This window comes from Phasianus colchicus, chromosome 1 (assembly GCF_987193195.1).
Source record: "Phasianus colchicus chromosome 1, bPhaCol1.hap1.1, whole genome shotgun sequence".
Classification (NCBI taxonomy): domain Eukaryota; kingdom Metazoa; phylum Chordata; class Aves; order Galliformes; family Phasianidae; genus Phasianus; species Phasianus colchicus.
In genome coordinates, this window is record NC_143436.1 from 111,108,850 (window position 1) to 111,126,328 (window position 17,479).

Genomic DNA, 17,479 nt, shown 5'->3' on the forward strand with positions numbered 1-17,479 from the left:
TTCAAGTCCTGAACCTGCAGTACTCTTGTATAAATACACTTCAGTAGTAATAGTTGGGGGATCATTAATTTTTTTCCTCTCATCTGTTGGAATATGTTGCTTTCCATATTCATACTGCTCAGGCTGGCAGCTATCAAAGAACTCTTTGAAAATGAATCAGGTACAGAGTCAATATTCTTTAGCAAAAATTACTCTGTTTTCTGCCATCCCCATAACAATGTTTTTACTTCTTGCATACCAAATTTTGAAGCCAAGAGTTCAAAATCCTGCCTGGCTACCCAGTGTCAATGCTGGGGATGCAAAATTGCTATGGAGCTCCACCAGTGAGAAATCATGTGGCAAAGGCAAGAAAACAAACTTGGAAACCTCCATCTTGTAAAACACATAAAAACAGAGATGAAAGGCAATGATCAAGTGTGCTCTTTCAGTTTAGATAAGAAACACTTCCTTGTACTTTCCCTAAAGTTAAACACCTGAAGTAAGCTCATTTTTTACTGTGCTCTATATAATCACAGGTTTCTGCAGCTCACAGGTGTGATACTGCTTTTCACACAGCTTTTTGTTGAAGAAAAGAAACTTGATCCACATATCTTGAAACATTAGTACACTCACACAGATACTGGAGAACATACCCCTTCCTAGGTTCGACCTAGGTGTGTCAGCACAATAGCTGGATTTACAGTGCAGCAGTTAGGATAGAAGCTGGGTGTTGAAGACTGTCAAAAGCTAGATGAGCCAAATCTGTTCTTTTTTTAAGTTTAATGTGCTGTTATTGTATTTGTATTTAGAGCCTTACGTGAATCTCGACAGTGAGAAAGGCCCTATGAGCCCAGCTCTGTTTCATATCCCCTCCTTGTGCAGTGATTGCTTCCTGGTGCACGATGTGTTACCATATGAAAGCATGTAAAGCCTCAGAAAATACTTTTGCTTTCTTGAACACAAGAAACACAAGCTTGCTCTCACACATTTGTTCTTATGCTAATCTATCTATGTATCATGGCAGAAACTGTATTTCTATTTATGCATCATAAGTGAAAAATGATGTTATTGGAGCATCTGGGAAAAGTGCATATTGAAGAAAAGTTCATCCAAACTTATTAGCTTTGTCTCAGTTTTGGGACTAATATCACAATGACAAGAACAGGTGATAGATGGTAAAATATTGTTTTTCATATGCTAGATATTTATTGGAAGTTTTACACTGGATGAATTTTCTGAGATGCTTGCTGTTGGTGCAGGTTTGCTAAATGGGTGGTGCAAAACAGGTTGTATTTCTAAGGGATACTATGACTGTAATGTAATCCTTCTTTAGCTGCTATTTTAACTGGTGATGTGAGTTCACAAGATAGAAGCTGTTTCATCAGCCTCTTTAATAATGCAGTAGATATACACTCCTCTAGAATAAAGATCTTAAATATTTCCAAGGTGTTAGCCATGTAACTCCTAATCAAAATTAGTTAATGAGAGCTGCCTTCATCTCCAGCTGCTTTGGCAGACCTCTGTGCATAGACATGTGGTGTAGCTAACTATTTTCATTGTCAGGAAGAAGAAAATCCAAGGAAAAAACAGGCATGTGGTTGTATAACCTCTTTGAAAAGGTACTTTATTGTCTACTAGTTCATTCCCTAGAGACCACCTCATTTATCCTACTTCTCTTTAAATAAAAGAGAGATGGAAATGGCCATCTCTCTAACAAAACTCTTCTCACAGTAAATGTTCTAAACCTCCATGTATCTTCACCTGGCTTAGCACAAATATGTTAGTACTGTGATTAAAGTTATTTTTAAACCTCTGGCATTCTTATTAATTGCGTAGGTTGGGATAGGAAAATCCAGCTTTTTGGAGTGACTCCCTTGTGATTACATTTTTCCTCTACCTGAGACGCCATGGCAAAGGCCATATAAGGGCCATATAAGGGCCAAATAAAGATCTGCAGCTCTGAGATCTTGGGCATCCATCATTGATGATCATTGATTTAGGGGATAATGTGCCTTCTTGTCTGGAAGACTCCTCCATGGTTTACATTGGACATCTCTAAAATATAAAGCAGAGCACAATGGATATTTACTGAGCAGTCTTTTCTACGGAAATAGAATGATTCAAAAGGACTTTTCAGGGGTATTTTCAGAAATAACTGATCTATGAACTGAGAGCAATCCCCTCATCTCATATCATATATGAGCCATACTGTGGCAGTGAAAGTGTTATGAAAACAAACAGTGAGCATTAAAACACTTCTGAAACCTGTTAGTTACACAAAGGTTCAGCATATTTCATTTTAATTCTGTCACATTTCTTTCAAGTTGAAATTTCCCATTTTATACCGAGTTTTCTGTCAGATTTGCAATGGTACCTCCCTCTTGCTTCCAATATGATGTCCCTGGAACTGTTATTCCTACAGCACTGTTATTCCTCTGGCCACAGAAAAGGGTACTGGTGCAGTGACCTCCGGGTATAAACTAAGTGTCCTCAGAGCAGTGGGGAGGTTGCCAGTTTGTGCTGGTTTACTGTTCGCTCTCAATTTACACCCAATATGTTGCAGCGAGAAAGCAGCTCTCATTTCACCTGCGCTTTCTTGCAGCTGTGAAGGGTGGTATTTGTGATCCAGATACTGATTTACAGGCAAACAAAACTGCCTCCAAAACCACATATCAAGCAGATCAGCAGCATGTGATCACTTGATAAGATCTGTTTTGGCTGGTAATGAAAATCTCTGACATTATGTGTTATTCAGACTACCTCTCCCCTAGAACTCAATTCTAATAATGATAACTTATGTCCCAGGATTTTAACAAAGAACAAGTACAAAATGGTGAGGCGTTTTTCAACATAACATGACGTTGTTGTATTAAAATGGCTTGTAAAACAGGAAACCACAATAGCACTTCAGCTCTTCTTTTCTTTTAGACTGTTCAGTGATCTCAGAATTTTTTGGTAGTTACAGTCTGTATATTGCTCATTTCCGAGCCATTTACAGCAACAAAACACTTCAGAAATCCACTTTAGGGACTTTGCTCACATCCACATGATATAAGACTTGAATCCTGTGGTTTTTTTTTCTAACAAGAGTTGAACATACTTGCCAAATGTGTGCCAAAACTGCCGGCTGCTTGCTTCCTACTTGCTTTATGGCAATAATGAAAGTTGCTGATACCTGCAAAACAGCTTGAGCCTTATATGTGTATATTTTCAGGAAAAAAGTATTTTTGTAGCTTGATTCTTGGAAGGGAAATGTCAAAATAGTAGGAAGCAACGTGATCTGAAGTTCCTGTAGACTTGTACGCATGGTGCCTGCAAAATGTTACTGCAGCTTTCTGGGTTATCAGTTTTAGCACTTTTTTGATGTGTGAAATTACTAGCTGACAGTGAATGCACACGCCTATCAGCCAGAACGAAACTGCCTCATCCATCCAAAAGAGGCTAAATGTGCATCAGTTTTCCTTAAGTACAATTACCAGTACCAAAAATAAATGATTAAAAGTAGTCCATGAAGATACAGAGCTCAGAGCAGATGTCCAGAAGAGTGTGGTGGGTCCTTCTGTGGGGGCATGGATGTCCAAAAGCCCAGTGAGTCAACGTGCCCTTCAGGTCTGCAACTCTTCTCTCTAGAAAGCAAAACCAATTATGTACGTATTCTGCTTGCTTCCGTTTGAACCAGTGGCACTATGGGGCTGCTGGAGCCAATTCTGCCATCTGAATGGTTGTGCTTGTTATTCACAAAAATATACCACCTCCTCCTGATGGGGTGCATCTCCCATCACACATACTGTGAACCTGAGGAAATGCCATCAGCTTCTCTCACCACTTGAGTTCACTGATTGCTAACTTTGTGTAGGCTGAGACAGGAACAGAAGATTCAAAAAGAATTATGGTTATGGGGGATGGTGGAATATATTAGCAACAGAGGCAGACACTGTGCGTGGGATAGTGCATACAAGGAGCTAAGTAAGGTTTGAAGGGGTTTGTGTTGTTTCTTCTTAGTTGTTCCATTGCTGCTTTCTTTCCCTTTTTTTTCATTTTTCTTTCTCCTGGGGTGGGAATCTTTCATGCCTATTCAGATGCACTAGCTGAAGCATAGTAGATCTCAGATGGTAATGTATGTAGGCCAATGGTACTCCCATTCTGCACTACAAACTTTGCTACCTCCTCTAGCGATTCAAAATGGAAGCAAGAGAAACTATGCTCACAATGTTGGATGAACTCTTTGTTAAACAACATCACCTAACTTTCACTCCTAGAGGAAAGCAATAGAAAACTGTCCATTGCCCTCACAAGAGAGAGGCATCAACAAAATATTTGCATGCTCCCAAAAATCTGTGAGGCAGAAGTGCTTACCTCGGGGTTTAGACCAGGAAATGGAAGATCAGAAAATGCAAATACCTTCTCTTTGATCACACCTGGCATTAAATGAACAGTCCTGAGAGTTGAATTGTCACAAGTCACAAGGTCGATTTCCAGAAAAAGCATTTAAAGGGTAAGCTGATGACCAAGCTCCTTATCTTGCTATTTTACATCTCTTAGATCAAAATGGATCCCTCTCCCAGCCTCTTTGGTCAGCCTTAACTACAATAGTTAAGTTAGTGTGAAGAAAGTAAAGGAACTTCTGGAGACACCAAATGAACCCCAATCCACAGTGAGCATAGCAGCTAAGAGCAGATTTATGGTCTTGTTTTCAAAGGTACATTATCTTTACTTTCTTTTGGTTTCTTTCAGATTGCATTAAAAAGTGTCTGTGTTTCTGTGCTGCAACTGAAAGTCTTTTTGAGGAGGATGAATAAATGTCTAATCTGAAGGATGTCCCTGTGAAAAATTATGACTTCTTAGCATCTAGCCAAACAAATATTTAACTGTACTTTTTTTCCCTCTTGATTACTTCATCATATATGACATTCATCTGAAATGTCTTCACTTATCTTGTATATGCAAACTGCCAGCCATTTCTGGAACCTATGATTAGACGTAGGGGAAACACAATGACAAAGATACTGAAGGGAAAAGAGGGGAAGAATACCAGAGGTCTGAAAGCTTTGGGCATGTTATCCTGTCTTCTCTAGCTTTGTCAAGTGGCAGATGGGCAGTGTGATAGTGTTAACCTTTGCATGTAATATAGACTGTGAAAACAGCATGTGTCATGCAGTACGCAGGCTGAGCTGATCTAAAACTGCACGCATAATCTTGTTTTGGGAATTTCCTCATCTGAGAGTGCTTGACATTAGCACTTCAGATCGTGGAGCAAGTCTAACCTATTTCACAAGCAAGATGAGGCTGGAGTGATTCCATCACATGGCACTGTGGCAGTATAGGCAGGTGTTAGGGCTGGGAGTCATGCTGCTGCTGCTGGCACCCCACCACCCCTATTCATTCGTTCATTCATTCATTTGTTCATTCGTTCATTTCAGCAAATTGGGTGCTGGAATAGCAGCATTGGTGCCTCTGTCCTCTCTGTGCCGCTTTGGTGCTTGGAGTAGTTCTATCTTGGTAGGAGAATGACACGCCTGTGTATAGATGCTTACCTGTGAGCTGTGACTCACCCAAGTAGGTGAAGGTGGCTGCAGCATCCCCACACTTCTTTGCCTCTGCTTTCCTCTCCTTTCAGCCAACACCTTCTCTCCCCACTCCCAATTTTATTTCCCCCACTCAGCTTCTACAGGACAAACTCACTCTTGTGTCACACATTGCCATACAGCAAAAGTCAGCTGTGACAAATATAGGATGAATCCTATGTAGAACAGGTGAATCAAAGCTACAGCTGGAGATGGAGACAGGGCAAAACCACACCTCCATCTGCTCATGTATCCAGCCCAGGAAGGAGGTAGTTCGGCTGTAGACACCAGGCTTGTTTGCTTCTGCACAGCCCACTCCAAAGCTGGTGGTTCCCACCAACTTCCAGATACTCATATCTTCACATGCTAAAGGGCCGCCACTGTCTCCCTGGAGAACAAAGAATTAAGACAAATGTCAGTGCCTCAGACACTTAAAACTTGTGCACTTCATGCCTTGGTTTCATCTTGCCCCTTGTGTGATTGTATCTGGGTAACTCTGGTAACTTTCCTCCTCATTCATGACTAGCTAGGTGAGCCTGCATTACTGTGTGTGGGGCAGAGTTATTGGCAATCCACTGATACTCAAATCCTTTTTTCTATCCCCCTGCCTCTACATTTTCCAAAGTTCCACACTTCTTATCTTCTCATGTATGCTTTGGCTGCTTTTCACTATAGGGTTTCTGCACCTTGCAGGACTCCAGAGCTGCTCACAGTGCAATTCAGTGTAGTGCAGAGGCCATAGTCAGGGCAAGGAAAGGATGGTACCACACTGTAGCACATACAAGAAATTTAAAAATGTCTTAAGTAAATTTGGCTTCAGAAGTAGCAGATATGGCCCACTGAAGAAAGGTAAAGAGGGCATTGTAGTGCATGAATGTGTGCAGTCAGTGGCTTGTATTCATGGTGAACAGAGTAAATGGTACAAGAACAAATATTTGTCCAAGAAAAGCCTGGGAGTGCCTTCTGATAGCTTATCACTCATGTTTTTCCATTGCTGCTGTTAATGAGCACACTTGCACTTTGGAAACTTCCATACCTGGCAGGTGTCCACCCCTCCCTTTAGGAAACCAGCACAAAGCATTGAAGAGGTTATGATCCCACCATAGACATCCCTGTGATTGCAAATTCTATTAGAAATCAAGGGAACACCTGCGTAATTCATGGTTTCGGATGTATCACCTGTGCAAAAACAGAACAAAAACTAACAAACCTTGAAAGTAATCTGTATCCTTGGAAGTAATCTCTAATAAAAAAACAGAAGATGCTTTACAGTATGAACTGGCAAGCAAGAGTGAGAGAAATATAGTTATATTGACAAAGTAATGTAAGTCTCATCACGTACATGATCTGGTAACTAGTGATTGCATAGGGCTGGGCGTTATCATAGCGTGTAATAAAAAATGGTGAGCTATGTGTTTCTACTTCAATTGTGAACTTGGAAGCTATTTGGATGCTGTCTTCTAATTCTAGTGCACAGATTTGTTTTGAATTTAGTCCCTGTTCTGTTCATCAACAAATCACCTGCAAACATCTGTTTATTTTACAAGTATTCATCAGAGTCTCAGTGAATCATTTCCACAAATAGGAGCACTTGCACACTATCTTTCCAATTTAGATCTCATCTTTTTACGTGGTAAATGTTGCTTTCTCTTTTTTCCCGCCTTTTGTTATTATCTATTATTTTGTTCTCTGAACAATGGGAACATTTTAAATGAGACAAATCCAAAATGAATAAAGAACAATGACCTGAACATTCAAGCACTCTGAAGTGAAAGTGAGTCAGTACATATTATTGACTAACATAACCCACGAGTCATGCTAAAAATAAAATATTCCCTTTTGTTTGTAACATAATTCACAAATCTAATTTCTTTATCATCCAACTCGCCTGAAAATATACCTGCTCTCTCTTGAAAAAATGAATGTTTGATTCTTGCATTTCTGCTCTGCTTTGTGTGCTTGAAGTTATAAAAAACATGAGAGGATGGATGATGCTCTGCCTAGATGGTACTGCACCTACATGTGGTTTTCATCCTTTTCATAGAGTGTACCCATTCATTCCTCATGTTAAGAGTTAGTACAGCACTTTTGTCTCATATTCCCCCTTGCAAAAGGCTGAATTTCCTTTCCAGGGTGACTGTAAAATGTAGGGATATGTCATCTTCTTCCCCTCAGATATCCCAGACAATTTAATGTTGATCAATTGCTCCAGCCAAATCCTATACTATGTGTGAGATACTTTCATGTACTGTAACTGAAAGCAGACATTTAAAATACCTCCTTCAACAGTTGCTCCCCATCCTGATACCCAACACATTTTTCCTTCTGGGAACTGTTCACCAAAATTAGGCAGACAAATTGGCTCTATGTGACCTAGTTATAAAAAAAGAAAAAAAAAGGAAAAAAAAAAAAAGTAAGAGAGAGAACAAGAGAGAAAAGAGAACCATTTTCAAAATTTGACACAAAGTGTATGCTAGAGTAAATTTTTCAGGATATGGCTTGTGATGAAGTTTCTTAGAAGACTATCCACTCACCACATAAAGAAACTCAGTAGTTCATAGAATCATAGAATCGTAGAACCATTAAGGTTGGAAAAGACCTCTGAGACCACCTAGTCCAACCACCAGCCCATCCCCACCATGCCCACTAACCACGACCCTCAGTGCCACATCCACATGGTTCTTGAACACTTCTAGGAACAGTGACTTTGTTGTCTCCATGGACAGCCTGTGCCACTGCCTCATTGCTCTTTCAGAGAATAATTCTTTCCTACTATCCTACCTTCTATAAGTCTTTTGTCTTATGGCCAAATACCTACAGTGGGCTTAATTTTCATCAAGAAGGTGTTGGATTGTCAATAAAGTGAAGTATGAGTAAATAAGAAATATACCTCATACTCAGCTGATGACATGCTGCTCTGCCAGAGAAAGGGCCATGATTAGTTGTAACATGACTGGTATAGTACCTTGTGATGTATTTTATGCAGTGCCATGTGAAAAGAGCTGTAAGCATGCATTACTGCAGTCTTCTGAAAGGGCAGCACTATGTCTGGGGTACTCTTTTCTTCCTATCCATGTACTCATAGACCTAGAGTACCTCTGTGCTCTGGGGTATGAATGCTGTGCAATACAGTCAGTGTTTGATGTTCATGGGGATGAAATACAAGCTATCAAGGTGGCCTAGCACTGCACAAAGGGAAGGAACATATGATGTTATAGTGGGTAATTCCTAGCACAACCCTTCTCCACTATGCAATGATTCCAGCTAAAAGCATCAAGCCTCCAAGGCTCCCCATGCTGCCCCTTGTCCCCAGTTTAGATGCAGAGCTTTTCCTGTTCTTGGCAGGCTCACAAACTTGATCCTGAGCAAAGGAAAACAGCAGTGGCAGAAATTTCAAACAGAACAAATTCAAGCTGAATTTTTATCTAAACTGGAAGTTGGAAATATTTAATATAATAGAATCATAGAATCACTGTATGGCTTGAGTTGGAAGGGATTTTAAAGGTCATCTAGTTACACTTTTCCTGCTGTGGGCAATTTCAAGAGCAGTGATTTAGGAATGGACAATCTAGATGCACCAGAGAGCCAGTCCACCTTTGCAGAAAGAGCTCACAGTGAATAGGAAATACTGGTAGGTGATGATTTATATTCATGCAGTATTATTACACATTATTTCAACTCACTGACTAGTGTCAGCCATAGACAGCATCCTACTAAGAAAATAAGAGTGGTTTTAATTCAAAAGCACTGTTATGTTTGCACTCTGTTGGCTTCTGTTTGAAATTTAAACTTGATTTTCAGCTTTGGGCACTGCTGGACCTCCCTAAACTCACAGAAATAAGGACAGCAAGAACATTGTAAAAATCTCTGCGATGTCCAAGAAAAATTAGGTGGAATGTGTATTTTAGAAAGGAAAAATTATTTAGAAAGAATAAAGTTAATGTTTGCCTATTATTCAATGCCTTCAGCAAGCCAACACCAGAATGAATTGGAAACCTGCAATGCCTGTGATTGCATTGTACCTCTGTACCTGAATACGGAGTACAGACATGTTTCTGATGTTGGGGCTGGGAAGGCTTTCTGCTGCCGTATGGAGACAGTACTTGGAACAGTAGCTAAGGCTCATGCTTTAGCTGGTGGTGAGCAAGGGGAATAAGCCAGTGTCATTTGGGCAGGGACCCCTTGCCATCACAGCAGCAGGCTCACTACATTTATGCTGCTCTTTTCTCATTGTTTTTAGAGGCAGTGAGAATGCACCCAGATGGCCTGTGTCAGACCAAAAGAACTTCCCAGCCCGTGCTCTTAGCTAGAGAAGTGAGAAAATCAAGTGACAGCTCACACAATGAATTACCATTGAAAGCAAGCGGTGCTGCCAGTTTCATCAATGCTATATCATTTCCCATGGTCTTGGGTTTATAATTTCGATGGTATATAATCTTTTCCACTGAATATGTGTGAACCTGGGTATCTTGCTGAGTCACAAAGCCAACTTGCACACTCCATGAGCTTGGTAAGTACAAGCTGAAATGAAAAGGTAGGGGAAAGTGAGAAACCTTTAAGAAAACTCTTAGGTTGTCATTTGTCTCCCAAGCTTACAAACTGATTGATTCTATTAAATTGAAAAGGGTCTTGTCATTTACTTAGAAGCTTCTGAGCACTTCAGTACTCAGCAGCCAAGTAAAAAATTCCTCCTGAGCCACTAAATCACATGCAACGTAGAGAAATCAGAGATCTGAATTCTAAATAAATGATTTAACATTTATCAGTTGTTTAAGTTGATTTCCTAGGCAGCTGAGAGTTTCCAGAATTTCTGAAAATTGGGCTGTGTGATTTGAACACTTTTGTGGAAGATCCTTTTTTATAAGGATTTGCACCAGTACAGAAAGAAGGAGAGAAGGTTTAAATGCTATGGATAAAGTCTGTGAAATCAGGATAAGTCAATCTCTTCTGCAGGTTTTTCAAAGACAAAGCACAATGCTCGAGCCTTCTTCTGGAGTGTCTCCCAGGATGTGCTGCAAGTAGAGTCAATGGGACACCTGAGTAAGACAAGTTAGGGACTTACTCGTAGACACAATGTGCAGCTGTGATGATCCAGCGTGGGGTGATGACAGACCCTCCGCAGAGGTGGTGCCCATGGAACTGCAGGCTGACCTGCCAAGGCCACTGCTGGGGCAAGGATGCATTGCCTCCCACAATCCGTGGCCTGTAGCTGGCCCGCATCCCACAAGCTGTCAGAAAGCAAGGGTTACAATCCATGGGGGAAACACAGGAACAGCTTCTGTGACCTTAGGAAATTCTACTCCTAACCCTGCCAAGGCCAGGTGGTCTCTGCAGCAGAACCATCTGCAGGCCCATCTCCAGCTCCAGCTGACTTTTCATATCCCAATTGGAAAACAAGCTGGCATAGAGAGGTATGCATTGAAGTTCAGGAATTAAGACAGAATTTCCTCTTCCATACCAAGGTGGCAAAGACTTTGAATTGTAGTATCAGATCATTGATCCAGTGCACAATCCTTACATGTCTACTTCCTCCTATGATTTTCACTGAATCATTCTTGCTATGTGATACTCCAAATCTGCCCTTAAAGTCTACTCTGGACTCCTGAAGTTCTTTGAAAATTTATAAGAGAAGCACAATTTTTCATTGCGTGTGAAAAACTGACAGTATTCCCCCGAGTATCCAATTCCTCCCCACTCTTGCTCTGCAGTGGGTGAAGGACAGGTTTTCATCTTATTCTCACTTTTGCTGATGCTTACCCAAACACTTTAAGATGATTACATTGCCAGAAGTGCATTCTTCCCTAAGATGAAGAGACAGTAAAATATTAGATACAATTTAGGAATACCATTTTTTCCCTAGTACATATGTTTACATAAACATCTAGAATTCATATATTAAGAGAGACATGACGTCAAGCACTCATCCAACCTACTTAAGGCATTTAACTGAAGTATGTAAGGTAGGAGCTTAGACACCATCAGGAGTCTGCAGACCACTTGCTCTCCTGCTAAGAGTGGTTCACTCTTCTGTGACGGGAGGTTACTTTTAGCACATGATCTGGAGTCTCCTTGGATCCATAGCTTGCTTCTCAGTGAAAAGCAACTAAGAAAAGCAAGCTGTTGTCAAGATAAAGAAACACACCATGAGGGGTTTATATGCCTACTGGGAAACAGTGGGTCTGTAAACTCAAAGGAACTGCTCTATGTTAGAGAAAGATAAGTGCCTGGTGTCTATCCATTTGCTGTAAAGGGATCATGGGACAGACAACTTTGTCAAATAGCTCATTAAATTCTCTCTTTCTGTCATTACGAACAATCTGGTTTTCTGCCATTCAACCAACAAGTTAAAGTGTACCTCAAGTTTGTTGCATTGTGCAGGGATGTCACTTGGTCCATGGGTAACCAATGGCTGAGGGATACAAAATGTCTTTGAAACTGTTTTTCAACAGCAGCCACAGGCAGGTAACCTGAACTCACATAACTGCAAATAAAGCATAAACACAGCTTCATCAGACAGACTTCCAGTAATCTGCCTGAATAATTTAGTGCCTCTTTTAGTGGAAACCCAGTGCAGCAGCCACGATGATCAGATTATGGCACTTGGTGAACTCATCCCACCCCCACCAAGAAGTGCTTCTTATAACACATGCATACTTCTTCCAGTACCATGCCAGAAGTCACACATACCAAGAGGTATTTAACTGGCAGAGAAAGTCAACTTTAATTCTAATGTTGTGATAGAACCTCATTGTAACTGGAAGGCAAGTATCTTCAGCAAATGTCAGTGGATGTCAGTGGGTGTCATGTTTTCCGTATGTTGGAATTCAATGACACAGCTTTGCTTCATACACACTTCCATGTCAGACACTATTTTGTCAGACTGCCCCTCTTCTGCCATCTGTCCCATGGCGACAGCATGTAATGGGATATTGGTGGGAAGGTTCAACCTCTGCTGCCATACCACCAACATCCGTCTCTGATGTTGTGGGCCAACATCATAAAATAGGAGAGGCATTACTTTCTGAGCAGACCTCATATATAATTTTTCTGCTGAGGAAGAAAATAAATGGAAAATGCTCATATGTTGCACAGTGCTTCTCAAACAGGTTGCAGTTTCTAGGGAGACAGGTAGGATTCAGATACCTGCAACCCATAGGGAAGACTTAACCAGACCATTGCTGTTAGCCATCATCCAGGATTTATGGGAGCAATAGCTGGCATTTTCAGTGTGCAAATATTCATGACTATTTCCCACATTATCCGCAATTATATTATTCAGAAGTAAGGATTAAGTCCTTTTTTATTTTAAAGCACAGCCTCATGTGGCGTTTCATTAAGAAAATTGCACATGTCAGAATTTGTTAAGAATGTCAAATAAATTCCTTCTATTTTACATTCATACCTTGAGAAACCCAGGTGTTTACAGGTAGTATTTCCATACTCTGCCTTCCAGTCATCAGAACAGACTGTTCGCCACGATCCAGACGTGAACACCTGCAGCACAGCTCTCTTGCCACTCAGCCTGACTTTGAGATTCAGAGGAAGAAAAGCCTGAGTGAGATGCAAAGAACCATTGGGACAACAACATGGACACAACTGTGCAATGCACCACTGTGGCATCCACATTTCCTGGCTCGTGAAGTTTTTACTACTTGCCTTTTTGATCGCTTGGATCCTTTGGCAGAACTTTTCTGTGTGTTTTTGTTTCTTAACTTTAAAGAAGGAATTGGTAGAGCAGTTTTTCCTTACGAGTGTCCCTCTTTGAAATGTATTGAGGCACACTTACGGTAGCAGAGTCAGGACAAAAAAGTCTGTGCTAATCACAGAATTATAAAATAACTCAAGTTAGAAGGGACTCGCAAGGATCACTGAGTCCAGCTCTGAGCTGCACACAGGACCACCCAAAAATCAGACTGTATGTCTGAGAGCACTGTCCAGATGCTCCTTGAACTCCAGCACTGGGGGCCATGCCCACAGCCCTATGCAGCCCGTTCCATGCCCACTGCCCTCTGGTGCAGACCCTTTTCCTAACGCCCATCTGCCCTCCCCTGACACAGCTCCATGCCGTTCCCTCGGGCCCTGTCGCTGTCATACAGACCAGAGATCAGTTTCTATATTCCTTTGTCTCACTGAAATTCTTTACAACACATCTGTCTTAACAGTATGCCAGACACTGCAGGAGGAGGTAGCGGGGATTTATAATCACATCTGAATTACCACATCCATACTCATCCTCCCCTTCTTTACAGTTGAAGACACCATTGCACCTGGCTGATTTCTGGATACACTTGAAGGATGATCGGCAGCGAAACTTCCCAATGCAGTTGTATTGGACTGGCAAGAATGGAAGAAAACAAGGTGATGAAACACATTCTTGCTTTCATTATCTGCCGTATTTCTACCTTGCTGAGGCAAAGGCAACTTCTGTACTCTAGGAACTTCTGAAATACAACCCAGACGTTGCTACATGGTGCTGTTAAACTCATCCATTAGTAATGAATTGTAGGATGAAACAGTCTGGCTGCCTGTGCTGCCTCTTTCACAGCTACCTTAACCCAGTTTATGTTCCACACCAGGATAAGTTTCCAGCTGCTGTGAACCCTTACCAGCAAAGCATGGAGATCCTTACTCATTCCAGCTGTGGATGTGAACCGCTTTACCACCAACGTATTTGTCACCTACCACTGGGTAGGACACACCTTCCAGTCACAACTGAACTTATCCTATGCTTTCTTTTCCTTCATAGAGATTTGTTATAGGGGAAAGTTCATTTGTTTTCTGAAACCAAACTGAAAGTACTGATTTACAAGACAAAACTATGCATGTTACCTTAAGCTCCCCTTGGCTTCTCAATTCTTAGAGCACAACTCAAGAGGAATCAGAGAAATGTGACTGGAGAGTTTTCTTAGTCCTACAGGTTCCCTTGTGTCCTAAGTATTACATCAATCTTGTCATGAGTGCCAGATCTATTTTATTTGTACATGTAAATAAAATGTAAAGCCATCACATCAGCAAGACTTTATACTTCAGTTAGCAAGTGGCAGTAGCAGGTTAATTCCATTCTAAGTAAAAAGCTCATGAAAAATTAAGAATTAGAATGGTTAATTGAGAACGAATAACTAATGAATAACTTAATGAATAACTAATTGTACTCACCACCCAGGCCAGTGGCAACTGCTAGGATTACTACAAAGAATAAAGCACAGACATATGGAAGGTATTTGGGGGAGGTTAATACTTGGCACATCGAAGGTGGTTCAATATCCCCTAGAAACCAAACAGAGATAACAGTTTCTGTGAAGTTAAAACAGCTGGAGTTTGCAATGAAAAGATTTCTCTAACATTAAGCTAGATGAAGAAGCAACTGCTGCATGCAATTTACAGTCATTCCTGTCCATGACATCTCCTGACCCTTGCCTGTACCATATCTGTGGTCCCAGTGTTCCCTCCAACAGCAACCCCAGCTGCACAGTGCTCTGAACACATTGTGCAGCCCCATGCACCAGCTCCGCTCTTCCAGTGCTGGGGGAACACTCCTGTCAGGGAGGAAGAGGTGCTAAAGCTTTGAATGCAAACGGGAATATTGGAAAGAAGACAGGACCTGTTAACAAATAGCGTTCGAGGCAAGAAGGAAGAACGTTTTGGACTTTGAAGCAAAGTTAATTGAAAACAGTAGAAAGCAAAAAAACATGGGACCTCCAGATTAGAAGATAGCTTGAAAAAGTGTCAAAAAAAGGTGATCTGGATGAAATTTTACTGTAAACGCAAGAAAAGAACCAAGTAATAGCCCTGTGCTGAGATTCAGTTTTCAAGGAAAAAGATGCATCTGAAGTTTAAATAGACACCAGCAGGAACTGCTGAATGCATTTCATGAGCAGGAATGATCCCATTCACTGTTCACCTCTGTAGCTGACCTCAACTTGGTAGCACTGTGATTCAGAAAAAAAAAAAAAACAATGGATTCCATTGAAAATAAGGAATGGTTCACTTGTGACAAGCATATTCTGACACACAAAGTGCAAAGTATGAGAAAATAGCCTACACAGCTCTCTCGTGCATATACACAAGAGCTGGTAGAACCTTGTTGTCAATTTTAACCCATGCAGCTCTTAACCCACTTCTTCAAGCTTTGAATCTAAGCTTAGCAGGAATTTAGAACCAGTCAAGGATACTGAGTGTCTCCCAGTGCTCATAGAATCACAGGTAAATTCCAACCTTCCCAAACCCTCCCTAAAGCAACTGAGCAACTGATTTTGACAATGGAGTTGGTGTCTGATATCCAAAATTTTGTACAGCTGCAGTTAGCATATTTGCCATGAAACCTACAGGAAGTAATAACCAATATGTTTGCTATTCCTCCTACAGACTGTTATATTGTGCATTCAGTTTTTTTTTAACAGGCTGAATTTCCAATTTGGGAAAATTTCAAAAGCCAATGAAAACTGTCAGAAAAGCGTGGGTAAATATCTGCTATGTGGCAGAAGTGTGTGGATAATCTGTCTATAAAAACTGCTTGTGCGTGCAAGCACAAGATGTCATCAGCTGCTGATATGGTGGCAAATCTCACGGCTGGGGGAGTGAGGTTGTGTTTCTTGTTGCTCCGAGTAATTGCTTTCTCTGAATGTGTGGGCAAGCTAATTAGCTGTTCAGATTACAAAGGTCAAAACGCTATGCAGCATCCCTACCAGATCCATCTGCACTGGGATCAACTCTCACTTGTATGCTGAAAAATCTTTTGAAGGAGAACTGAATTTCTGGTACTGGCGGTCCATCTTCTGTAATAGAGATGATTTCAAGACTTCCAGTAGTGGGATTTGCCCCTTGAGCCTGGCTCAAAAGAAGAAATAAAAAGACAATATTTAAGCAAATTATTTCTGTAACCTCAAATAATCTGATACTCTTCTTCTGATATGAAAGGATATTTTCTTCCTACTCCCATTGATAATTCTTCTTCCATGCAATGCAGATAAAAAATGAATCCTCAGACACACCTGCAAGAATACTGTGTTTGCCCAAAATAAACCATTTCTTTATGAGAAAAGAAGCCATACTTCATGAGAGAAGCTTTTGTAATTAATTAACCAGCAACTTTAGAAGTTAAATTATTTTCAAGTTTGTCTAAGCACTTTCAATAACTTTGACTTCTTTTTTTTCCCTTAAATTTCAACCTAACCCCTGTGAGGTGCTCTCTTTAATTGCAATCAGAAACAAGAGAGACAGAAAAGCACATTACACCTGTACAGTACCTGGCAGCAACCTCATGCTTGGGCAGAATGAATTTTAGCCCAGAAAACCCTTAATCTCTTTCCATACAGTGAAGAATTATTAAAATGGGCCACACCAGAACTCAAGGTAAGCAGCTTCAAAATTCTGAGTTCTAGCTTCAGTTCCGAGCACTATCAGTGACAAAAGGTATCAGGTTTTTGACCTCATGATGGTGTGAAATAGGTCCAGGATTGCTAAAGACAGTGGAGTTGGTAAGGTGTAAAAGCAACACAAGTGCTTGTCAAATCAGTCCCAGAAAATATTTATAGTGACACATTTTAGGCAAAGTATATGTGTTTTGTTGGTGGCACTAATCTCTAATCACATGGAATATCTCTTCACCTTTCAGCAAAGAGTTGCAATGAGGTTTCTACTCTTTCTTTTGATAAAGTCCAATTTTCATTTCAATGACCATAAATTAAACTTCGTATGTATCCCACTAATTTTAAGGCAGATAAAAGGACGGTTTGCTCTACATGATTTTTAAACATTTTTAATAGTCTTCTACCCTTAAAACCCTCCTAACCGGTGCATAAGTTGTTCATCTGGAAGTAAAACAGCATTGAGAAGTATAAACTACATGAGAGATAAGCACAGACACGTCACTTCTTTAGAGGACATCACGCCCTCCCAAAGCTTCACTCACCTCTTCCTGAGAAGTCATAGTTAAA

The 17,479-nt window shown here is 40.7% G+C and overlaps 1 protein-coding gene across 1 annotated transcript; it reads right to left on the reverse strand.

The window, feature by feature from the left end:
* Positions 1-3,464: 3,464 nt before the first annotated feature.
* Positions 3,465-17,472, reverse strand: TMPRSS3 (transmembrane serine protease 3). Its single transcript, XM_090149441.1, has 13 exons — positions 17,455-17,472; positions 16,229-16,370; positions 14,700-14,810; positions 13,761-13,877; positions 12,946-13,069; positions 11,899-12,024; positions 11,301-11,344; positions 10,606-10,771; positions 9,895-10,064; positions 7,821-7,916; positions 6,580-6,722; positions 5,779-5,931; positions 3,465-3,605 (listed from the first exon to the last, which is right to left on the reverse strand). Exons 1-13 carry the CDS (start codon positions 17,470-17,472, stop codon positions 3,585-3,587), a joined length of 1,431 nt encoding a protein of 476 aa, XP_090005567.1. The 3' UTR covers positions 3,465-3,584.
* Between the last annotated feature and the right edge of the window lie 7 nt (positions 17,473-17,479).